At 63.7% G+C, this 10,325-nt stretch overlaps 2 protein-coding genes across 2 annotated transcripts; one reads left to right on the plus strand and one right to left on the minus strand.

Annotated features, from left to right (window-relative positions):
• Positions 1-61: 61 nt before the first annotated feature.
• LOC137461570 (glucose-6-phosphate 1-dehydrogenase-like) lies at positions 62-6,706 on the plus strand. Its single transcript, XM_068171261.1, has 13 exons — positions 62-142; positions 640-800; positions 1,848-1,885; positions 2,211-2,319; positions 2,425-2,642; positions 3,444-3,599; positions 3,784-3,909; positions 4,073-4,166; positions 4,328-4,514; positions 4,677-4,912; positions 5,369-5,445; positions 5,560-5,652; positions 6,409-6,706. The coding sequence occupies exons 1-13, from the start codon at positions 82-84 to the stop codon at positions 6,497-6,499; spliced, it is 1,647 nt and encodes a 548-aa protein (XP_068027362.1). The 5' UTR covers positions 62-81; the 3' UTR covers positions 6,500-6,706.
• A 99-nt stretch (positions 6,707-6,805) lies between these two features.
• LOC137461571 (protein FAM3A-like) lies at positions 6,806-9,972 on the minus strand. Its single transcript, XM_068171262.1, has 6 exons — positions 9,716-9,972; positions 9,202-9,260; positions 8,719-8,769; positions 8,318-8,402; positions 7,421-7,547; positions 6,806-7,060 (listed from the first exon to the last, which is right to left on the minus strand). The coding sequence occupies exons 1-6, from the start codon at positions 9,955-9,957 to the stop codon at positions 6,962-6,964; spliced, it is 663 nt and encodes a 220-aa protein (XP_068027363.1). The 5' UTR covers positions 9,958-9,972; the 3' UTR covers positions 6,806-6,961.
• Between the last annotated feature and the right edge of the window lie 353 nt (positions 9,973-10,325).

The raw sequence follows: 10,325 nt of genomic DNA on the forward strand, positions 1-10,325 counted from the left end.
CCTATTGGCCGGAGAGACAAAAGCGCGGCGCTGATTGGCCCAGGGAGGGGGGTGACGGGGCGGGAGCAGCGGGGAGGGAGAATGGGGAGCCGCGCGAGCGTGCGGGGAGCGGCGGAACCGCGGCCGGAGCCGGCAGGAGAAGGTCTGGGGGCGGGGGAGGAAGTTGAGGCAAATTGTGGCAGTTTTGGGGTCTGGGGGAGGCTCAAAGGCGATTAGGCGGTTGAGGAGGGTCGGGGGGAAGGAGGGTGGGGAAGGGCAGGGGAGTTGGGGGGGTCCTGGGGGCATTTTAAAGGGGTCTGGGGGGGACTGGAGGACACTTTGGGGGTGCTGGGGGAGAAATAGGGGCGCGGGGGTGGGGGGGCTTGGGGGGCCCGCGGGGGAGAACTTGAGGGGAGTTTGGGGGTCCGGGGGAATTTGAGGGGATCTGGGGGTGGGAATCTGGGGGGGATGTGGGGGTCTGGGAGGGGGGATTTGGGGGTCTAGGGCTGAGGTTTGAGGGAGATTTGGGGTTCGGGGGGGGGCGGAGCGTGGGGAAGGAGGAGTTGGGGCGGGGGAGGCAAATGGGGATCTGAGAAGTTTGGAGTCGGGAATTCGAGGGCAGGGAAGTGAGGACCCAAGTCCTGCCCCTGTCGCCCCCAGCCCCAGTTCGCCGCCGGTCCTCCCCGCCCCCCCCCGGCGAGATGCAGCCGCAGGGTGCCCAGAGCCGCTCCGAGGGCTGCGGCTTGTTGCGGGAGGAGCTGAGCCAGGACAGAGCCTTCCAGCGCGGCCAGCCTCACATCTTCATCATCCTCGGGGCCTCGGTGAGAACGGGAGGATGGAAACGGGGGGGGGGGGGGCTGGGAACACACTGGGAGGTCAATTGAGGGGTCTGGGAGTGAACTGGGGGGAGTAGGAGTGAACTGGGAGTAAACTGGGGGGAGTGGGAGTGAACTGGGATCAAACTGGGGGGACTGGGAGAGAACTGGGATCAAACTGGGGGGACTGGAAGAGAACTGGGATCAAACTGGGGGGACTGGGAGTGAACTGGGATCAAACTGGGGGGGAGTGGGAGTGAACTGGGATCAAACTGGGGGGACTGGGAGAGAACTGAGATCAAACTGGGGGGAGTGGGAGTGAACTGGGATCAAACTGGGGGGAGTGGGAGTGAACTGGGACCCCTCTGGGGCGACAGGGAGTCCACTGGGTGTGACTGGGGAGCAAACTGGGTGGCCTGGAGGGTAGATTTTGGAGGCTGGAGACTGGAGGCAAACAGGTTGGACTGGGTGTAACTGGGTGCTGGACTGGGTAGACTGGGTGAACAGGGGAGCAAACTGGGGAGGGGGGGGGCCTGGGGGTAAACTGGGAGGATTGGGGGATAGTTTGGGTGGACTGGGAGTAAACTGGGGGGATGGGAAGTAAACTGGGAGGGAGCTAGGAGGTGACTTGTGGAAACTGGGGAACAGTTCAGGTGATGCAGGGTGCCCTGGGAGTGAGCTGGGGTGACCTGGGAGCGAACTGGAAGTGAACTGGGAGTGAACTGGGAGCAAACTGGGTGGACTGGGGTGACCCGGGAGCGGCCTGGGGGCAAACTAGGAGTATCCCCTGGCAGCCCCAGCTGGGCAGGGCTGGGGCCAAACTGGTTTTGACCTGATCCAGCTGGGCGTGGCCAGGGCCTGCCCCTGCTTGCCCCGGGTGTGGCTGTCCCAAACTTCCTCCTCCCCTCCCCCACTGGTTACCTAACCGATGGTGTAATCAATCACCCCCTCATCCCCTCATCCCCCCCGTGCTGAGACACTTCCGGAGGGGGTTGGGTGTCGGGGGGGGGGGTCAAGGGGCGGGGCTAAAGCACAATCCTCTTTCCCCCATAGGGTGACCTGGCCAAGAAGAAAATTTACCCAACAGTGTGGTATGGAACTGGGGGGGCTGGGATTGGAGTGGGAGGGACTGGGAGGGGATTTGGGGGGACTGGGAGGGACTGGGAGGGGATTTGGGAGGGGCTGGGAGCAGGTTGGAGGCATCAGGGCCACCAAGGTCCCTAAGGCCATCACTGTCCCCAGGTGACCCCAGCGGGGGACAGGGGAAATGCTGGTCCCAGTGCCGGGGGAGGAAAGGGGGGGGGGGTGGGGGTTGAGGGGCGCTGGGCGTGGCCAGGTGACCGCAGGTAACCCCGGGCGACCCCGGTGACCCCAGGTGACCCCGGGCAGTCCCGTTGACCGCAGCGCCCCCTGCAGGTGGCTGTTCCGGGATGGGCTGCTCCCCGACCACACCCACGTGGTTGGCTTCGCCCGCAGCGACCTCAGCGTGCAGCAGATCCGAGAGCAGACCTTGCCCTACCTCAAGGTGCCCCAATGCCCCCCCAGCCGGCTCCAAGTGCCCCCCAGCTGTCCCCCGACTGCCTCTGCCTGCTCCTGTTGCCCCCCCTGACCATCCCTGTCCTGCCCTCAGGCCACCCCGGAGGAGGGTCCCCTCCTGGAGCAGTTCTTCTCCCAGCACAGCTTCGTGCGAGGCCTCTACGGGGAGTCTGCCTCCTTCCAGCGGCTGCAGCAGCACCTGGAGGCCCTGCCCGGGGGGGTCGCTGCCCACCGCCTCTTCTACCTGGCGCTGCCCCCCGGGCTCTACACCAGCGTCACGCAGCACCTGCGGGACCACTGCATGGGGCAGGGGTAGGCCTGGGGGGGACGCTGGGCACAGCCTGGAGACCGTGGGGGTGGCCTAGAGTGTCCCCTGGCTGTCTCCTGCTGCTGTCCTTGGTGTTCCTCTGTGCCCTGGTGGTGTCCCTCTGTCCCCTGGCTGTCTCCTGATGCTGTCCTTGGCGTCCCTCTGTGCCCTGGTGGTGCCCCTGTGTCCCCTGGCTGTCTCCTGGTGGTGCCCTTGTGTCCCCTGGTGGTGTCCCTGTGTCCCCTGGCTGTCTCCTGGTGCTGTCCTTGGTGTTCCTCTGTCCCCTGCTGGTGCCCCTGTGTCCCCTGGCTGTCTCCTGGAGCTGTCCTTGGTGTTCCTCTGTGCCCTGGTGGTGTCCCTCTGTCCCCTGGCTGTCTCCTGATGCTGTCCTTGGCGTCCCTCTGTGCCCTGGTGGTGCCCCTGTGTCCCCTGGCTGTCTCCTGGTGGTGCCCTTGTGTCCCCTGGTGGTGTCCCTGTGTCCCCTGTCTGTCTCCTGGTGCTGTCCTTGGTGTTCCTCTGTCCCCTGCTGGTGCCCCTGTGTCCCCTGGCTGTCTCCTGGAGCTGTCCTTGGTGTTCCTCTGTGCCCTGGTGGTGTCCCTCTGTCCCCTGGCTGTCTCCTGATGCTGTCCTTGGTGCCCCTGTGTCCCCTGGTGGTGCCTCTGTGTCCCCGTCTGTCTCCTGGAGCTGTCCTTGGTGTTCCTCTGTCCCCTGCTGGTGCCCCTGTGTCCCCTGGCTGTCTCCTGGAGCTGTCCTTGGTGTTCCTCTGTGCCCTGCTGGTGTCCCTGACGGTGTCCCTGTGTTCCCAGCTGGAACAGAGTCATCGTGGAGAAGCCTTTTGGCCGGGACCTGGCCAGCTCCGAGGCCCTGAGCCAGCACCTGGGAAGCCTTTTCCGGGAGGACCAAATCTACCGCATCGATCACTACCTGGGCAAGGAGATGGTGCAGAACCTCATGGTGCTCAGGTGGGGATGGGCCTTCATCACCCTCAGCAGCCTCAGCATGGGGGGCTGGGAGGGGGCTTCATCATTCTCAGCTTGTGGGTGGGGCTCAGTGGGGGCTTCAGCCCCTGCAGCCTAAGGACAGCTCTGGGGGCTTCCTGCCCTTCCTCAGGGAGGGTTTTCCATCCTCCTCCTCCTCCCTGGCCAGGTTTGGGAACCGCATCTTTGGCCCAGTCTGGACCCGCGACAGCGTGGCCTGCGTGGTGCTGACCTTCAAGGAGCCCTTCGGCACCGAGGGCCGCGGGGGATACTTCGACGACTTCGGCATCATCCGGTCAGGGGCTGGGGGGGCCTGGGGACATCCACCCTGGGGACATCCACCCTGGGGACAGCTCTGGGGATGGACTGGGGACAGCCTGGGGACATCACCCCCTGTGGGGGTCGTGAGGTCCCCAAGGTCCATGGGGAGGTCCCAACCCCCTCCCTGCCATCCCCAGGGATGTGATGCAGAACCACCTGCTGCAGATGCTGTGCCTGGTGGCCATGGAGAAGCCTTCGTCCACAGACCCTGATGATGTGCGGGACGAGAAGGTCTGCAGCCCTCCAGCCCCCCAGCCCCCTGATCCCCACCCCTCCTTGGCCCCTTGGGATCCTCACCCCTCCTTGGCCCCTTGGGATCCTCACCTCCCGCTCCCCCCTGCACATCCTGGCCCTCCTAACCCCCAACCCCCACCCCGGGTCTCCCCCCGCAGGTGAAGGTGCTGAAGTGCATCAGTCCTGTGGAGCTGGAGGACGTGGTGCTGGGGCAGTACGTGGGGGACCCCCAGGGCCCCCCCGAGAGGCAGAAAGGTTACCTGGATGACCCCACGGTGCCCAAGGGCTCCACCACGGCCACTTTCGCTGCGGCCATCCTGAGGGTCAACAACGAGAGGTGGGACGGTGAGTGGGGGGGGAGGGGTGGGGAGAGGGGGCTGGGCTGCTGGGGGGAGATGGTGGCCAAGAGGAGGATGAGGATGAGGATGGTGATGGCCAATGGGGGGGTGGTGATGATGATGATGATGGTGATGATGATGATGGTGGTGATGAACGCTGGCCCCGCAGGGGTGCCCTTCGTGCTGCGCTGCGGCAAGGCCCTGAACGAGCGCAAGGCGGAGGTGCGGCTGCAGTTCCGGGAGGTGCCAGGGGACATCTTCGAGAGGCAGTGCAAGAGGAACGAGCTGGTGGTCAGGGTGCAGCCAGACGAAGCTGTCTACACCAAGCTGATGACCAAGAAGCCAGGGCTCAGCCTGCAGCCCGAGGAGTCTGAGCTCGACCTCACCTACGGCAGCAGATACAGGGTGGGCAGCGGGGAGGCCAAAAGGGGCATGGGAGAGGCCAAAGTGGGGATGGGAGAGGCCAAAATGAGCATGGGAGAGGCCAAAGTGGGGATGGGAGAGGCCAAAGTGGGGAGGGAAGAGACCAAACAGGGATGGGGGAAGCCAAAATGGGGAGGGGGAAGGTTAAGGTGGGGCTGGGGAGGCCAGAATGGGGATGGGAGAGAGCAAATGGGGCTGGGAGAGGCTGAGGTAGGGCCAGGAGACCCCAAATGGAGCTGGGAGACCCCAAATGGAGCTGGGAGACCCCAAAGTAGGTCCTGGAGATCCCAAACCTTTTCTTGAAGACTTCCAAATGTTTCTTGGAAACCCCAAAACTCCTCCTGGAGACTCCCAGCCCCTCCTGGAGACCCCAGAGTCCCTCCTGGAGCTCCCTAAGTCCCCCCCTTGAGTCCCCAACCCTCCCTCTGCTGCCCCCAGGGCGTGAAGCTGCCGGACGCCTATGAGAGGCTGCTGCTGGACGTCCTCTGCGGGAACCAAATGCACTTTGTGCGCAGGTCTGGGGGGGTACACCCTGGGGGGAGGGGTCCCCAACTTCCAGGGAGGCCTCTGGGGAGGGGTTTGTAGGGGGTCCCCTTCCTCACTTTGTCTCCTGCTGCCTCCCCCCGCAGTGATGAGCTGAGGGAGGCCTGGAGGATCTTCACTCCCCTGCTGCACCGCATCGAGCAGAGCCCCCAGCGGCCCCTGCCCTACATCTACGGCAGGTAGGGGGCGCTAGGGGGCAGGCCAGGGGGCGGTGTGGAGGATGTATGGGGCAGGAGAGGACTCTTAGGGGGATCTATGGGGCAAGAGGGGGCACTTGGGGGGGGCGAGGAGGGTGTTATGGGGCAGGGCTGGGGAGGTTATGGGGCAGAGATGGGCTGTGGGACTGATCAGGAAGGCTGGGGAGGGACTGCTCAGGATCTCAGGTAGGGATAGGACTGGGGGGAATGGAATGAAGCTGGAGGTGGGGAGATTCAGGCTGGAGGGGAGGAGGAAGTTCTTCCCCATGAGAGTGGTGAAACCCTGGAATGGGTTGTCCAGGGAGGTGGTTGAGGCCCCGTCCCTGGAGGTGTTTAAGCCCAGGCTGGATGAGGCTCTGGGCAGCCTGATCTAGTGTGGGGTGTCCCTGCCCATGGCAGGGGGGTTGGAACTAGATGATCCTTGTGGTCCCTTCCAACCCTCACTGATACTATGATCTAGAGGGCAGGAGGGGGCTACTTGGAGGGAGTTATGGGGCAGGGAGTGGGGCTGTGGGGCAGAAGAGGGCACTTGGAGGGCTGCAGGGGGTTATGGAGCCTGATGGGGGAGGTTAGGGGGTGGATGGGGGGGGGGGAATCTCTGGGGCAGATGGGGGGACTTGGGGGGCTGTGGGGCAATCTGTGGGGTTGTAGGGCAGCTGTGGGGCAGGAGGGGGCACTTGGGGGGCCGGAGAGGGAGAGGTGGGGCTGCCCCCCCCACACGCTGTCTGTGCCCCCCAGCCGCGGCCCGGCGGAGGCGGACGAGCTGCTGAAGCGCGCAGGGTTCCTGTACGAGGGCACCTACCGCTGGACCAACCCCCACAGGCTCTGAGCCCCACGGGCCCCAGCCCCACAGCCTGCCCCACAGCCTGCCCCACGCATTCCAGCCCCACGCATTCCAGCCCCACGCATTCCTGCCCTGCTGCCCCCCCCCCCGGTACTACCCCACTCCTGGCAGCTGGGATGAAGGATCCTGCCCCATAGAGCCCAGCCCCCACAGCACTCCAGCCCAGCCCCACAGCACTCCAGCCTAGCCCCCAGCTTCCCCCCAATCAGGACCAAATTCCACCCCACCCCCACACTTCTCCCCCTCTCCCTCCCCCCTTTTCACCCCCTGGAGGGGCAGACCAACACCAAAGCAAGGGCCCAGCCTTTATTTCTCCCCCGGTTTTGGGGGGGGCAAACAACAAAATGTGGGGGGGGGAGGAGGAAAACAACAACGTCCCCAGGGGCTGCCCCACAGCCTCCCCCCCCCAGCCATGGGACAGCCCCTCCCTCCCCACCCCCCCGGGGGTCAGCGAGGGTCGGGGGTCCTGCGGGGGACGCAGCCCTCCAGCTCCAGCGCCTGCGGCCAGCCCTCGTACTTGTTGGAGCTGCGACTGTTGCGGACGTGCTGGGGGGGGTGGGGGACAGTCAGGGGGGGGGCCCCGAGACTGGGGACCCAGAAGTGTGTGAAATGGACCCAAAATAAAGAGAGTCTGATGCAGACAAACAGCCTCCAGAGGCGGGGGGGGGGGGGGGGGGGGACCCCAACGGGGAGGGATTGAGGCTCAAAAGGGAGACTTGGCCCCAAAGTGGAATATTTGCCCCCAAAGTGCCCTGAGCGCTGCCCAGCACCACCCCTTGACCACCAGGGCCCCCCCTCTGACCTCCCTCAGTGCCCCCCACCACCCCCTTTGCACACCCCCCATTTCCCCCCACTGCCTTTGCCCCTCCTCCCAGACCTCCCCCCCGGCCCCCCCCCCGTGCCCACCTGCTCGAAGGGGCTCTTGTCCTGCACCCCCTTGGCCCCCAGGAACACCCAGGAGTCCCTGAACCCCAAGTCCTTTGCCACGGTGCTGCCCAGCTCCCCGAAAATCCTGCGGCTCTCCTCTGTCAGCCTGGGGGGGGGCAAAGGCTCAGGGGCAGCCCCAGTGCCCCCAGGACCCCCCTGGACTACCCCAGGGGGAGGCCCAGGGCCCACAGACCACCCTGGGGGGGATTGGTTACTTGGTGGCAGGGTCATCGTAGGAGGCCACCAGGAACACCCCAGACCCCCCCAGCTCCCCCCAGGGGTTGGTTACTTGGTGGCAGGATCATCGTAGGAGGCCACCAGGACCCTCCCAGACCCCCCCCAGGACCCCCAGGGGTTGGTTACTTGGTGGCAGGGTCATCGTAGGAGGCCACCAGGAACCCCCCCCAGACCCCCCCCCAGGACCCCCAGGGGTTGGTTACTTGGTGGCAGGGTCATCGTAGGAGGCCACCAGGAACCCCCCAGACCCCCCCAGCTCCCCCAGGGGTTGGTTACTTGGTGGCAGGGTCGTCGTAGGAGGCCACCAGGACCCCCCCAGGACCCCCAGCTCCCCCCAGGGGTTGGTTACTTGGTGGCAGGGTCATCGTAGGAGGCCACCAGGACCCCCCCAGACCCTCAGCTCCCCCCAGGGGTTGGTTACTTGGTGGCAGGATCATCGTAGGAGGCCATCAGGACCCCCCCAGACCCCCAGCTCCCCCCCAGGGGTTGGTTACTTGGTGGCAGGGTCGTCGTAGGAGGCCATCAGGACCCCCCCCAGACCCCCAGCTCCCCCCAGGGGTTGGTTACTTGGTGGCAGGGTCGTCGTAGGAGGCCATCAGGACCCCCCCAGACCCCCAGCTCCCCCCAGGGGTTGGTTACTTGGTGGCAGGGTCGTCGTAGGAGGCCACCAGGACCAGGGTCCCCTCGTGCAGGGGGCGCAGAAACCGCAGCAGCTCCTCCGAGTCTGGGGGCAGCAGGAGGAGACCCCAGAGGGCAGGGGGGGAGGGGGGGAAGATAAAGAAAAGGAGAATTTGGAGCTAAAAATGAAAGATGGAGGGGTTGGACCCAGAAAGGGGAGAAATGGGACCCAAAAGGGGGGAAATAAACCCAAACTTCCCCCAGACCCCCCCTCCAACCTCCCCCACACCCCTCCCCCACCTACCCCAACCACCCCCAAGTCCCCCCCAGACCCTTTTCCCCCCCCTCCAACCCCTCCCCCACCTACCCCAACCCCCCCAAGCCAGCAGCACTGGCCCCAAAATCGCTGCTTTCTGTCTCACCTCCTGCCCACATGTCAAAGGCCTGGGCTGCAATCAGCTCCCCGCTGACCCCTGGGGCCAAGGGCTCATTAGTTCCCCCCCATTAGGCAAACAATTAACACTAATTAGTACAGGTACCACCAACCCCCCCCCAAGGAACCCATTCTGTAGCCAATTAATGGCCTCTTTTGCCCATTAATTGACTAATTGCCGCATTAATTACTCCATTAATTATGCAAATAGCCTCATTAATTAACTACTTGACTCATTAATTATCCACTAACCCCCCCTAATTACCTCCTTACCCCATTAATTATCTCCTTACCCCATTAATTGCTTCCTATTCCCCATAAATTACCCCCCCCCAGATTGGTTTATTTCCCCACTGAGAGCATTTAATTACCCCCTAGGGTGATTAATTAACCCCTGAGATGCGATTAATTACCCCTCAGGTTGTTAATTACCCTCCCCCTCCCGCCCCCCGGGGTGTTAATTACTTCTCACCATTAACGAGGGCAATGTTGAGACCCCGGCCCACGTTGTTCTGTACACTGCTCATTAGGCTGTGAAGGAGGAAAGCACTAATTAACAGGGCTAGCTGAGGAGGAAAGGGGTTAATTACACAGAGAAGATGACTAATTACTACGGTAAGGACGTTAATTAGCCAGGGAAAGGAGTAATTAGTGGGTGGAGAACAAGCAAAGGGGCTTAATCAAGAGGGTGAGAGGGTAATTGATAAGGGAAAGGGGTAATTAAGGAGGTGAAGGGGTAATTAATGGGGTAAGAGTATGCTGAGGGAGGGTAATTAACGGGGTAAGAGGTGATTAATGAGGTAATTAAGAGTCTGAAGGGAAACCAAGAGGGCAAAGGGCAATGAAGAGGTCGGGGGGGGGGGGGGGGGGGGGAAAGGAGAGGGAGGGGCTAAGAAAGCCGGCGGGGGGTGGTGGGGGTGTGGTCAAGGGGGCAAGGCGGTGCGAGCCGTTAATGAGACGTTAATTAGCGCTAATTAGCCCCTCACAGGCGGTCCTCCAGGCAGATCTTGGGGCCGATGACGTTGGCGGCGCCGCTGAGCAGGCGGAAGGCGAAGTGCCCAGGGGGGCAGGGCCGGGGGAGGCCACACTTGAACCGCGGCGGGCGGGGGGCGGCTGCGGGGACCCCCCAGGGAGAGACCCCCGGGAGAGACCCGGAGAGAGCAGAAGCCACCCGGAGAGACAGCCCCCCACCCCCCAAAAACCCCAGCCAAAGTTCAGCAAAATGCATCCAAAGAGGGCTGGAAAGGCACAGAACGAGCCCCGAAAGAGCAAGACGCCAAACAGCAGCCCAGAACGCCCCCAAAGCCCCCCAAAACCCCCCAGAATCAGACGAGATCACCCCACACCCCCACCCAAAATACACAAAATCCGAACTAAATCCACCCCAAACTCCCCCATAGCCCCCCAAAACCCCCCCAGAAACAGACGAGATCACCCCCACACCCCACCCCAAAATACACAGAATCGAACTAAATCCACCCCCAAACTCCCCAAAACCCCCCCAGAAACAGACGAGATCACCCCAGACCCACCCAAAATGCACAAAATCGAACTAAATCCACCCCAAACTCCCCCTACCCCCCCCAAATGCCCCCC

The sequence above is a fragment of the Melanerpes formicivorus genome, unplaced genomic scaffold (assembly GCF_026170545.1).
Source record: "Melanerpes formicivorus ecotype bairdi unplaced genomic scaffold, bMelFor1.0.p_v2 SCAF_2560, whole genome shotgun sequence".
Lineage (NCBI taxonomy): Eukaryota > Metazoa > Chordata > Aves > Piciformes > Picidae > Melanerpes > Melanerpes formicivorus.

What these genes read in the sequence shown, in the direction of transcription:
- LOC137461570 (XM_068171261.1), top strand. Translation starts at nt 82, where the DNA reads ATGGGGAGCCGCGCGAGCGTGCGGGGAGCGGCGGAACCGCGGCCGGAG. An exon ending in AAAATTTACCCAACAGTGTG is followed by an intron (nt 1,886 to 2,210) that starts GTATGGAACTGG and finishes CGCCCCCTGCAG; the next exon opens with GTGGCTGTTCCGGGATGGGC. An exon ending in GACCACTGCATGGGGCAGGG is followed by an intron (nt 2,643 to 3,443) that starts GTAGGCCTGGGG and finishes CTGTGTTCCCAG; the next exon opens with CTGGAACAGAGTCATCGTGG.
- LOC137461571 (XM_068171262.1), bottom strand. Translation starts at nt 9,957, where the DNA reads ATGCATTTTGCTGAACTTTGGCTGGGGTTTTTGGGGGGTGGGGGGCTG. An exon ending in CAACATTGCCCTCGTTAATG is followed by an intron (nt 8,770 to 9,201) that starts GTGAGAAGTAAT and finishes CCTTGGCCCCAG; the next exon opens with GGGTCAGCGGGGAGCTGATT. An exon ending in CTTTGACATGTGGGCAGGAG is followed by an intron (nt 8,403 to 8,718) that starts GTGAGACAGAAA and finishes TGCTGCCCCCAG; the next exon opens with ACTCGGAGGAGCTGCTGCGG.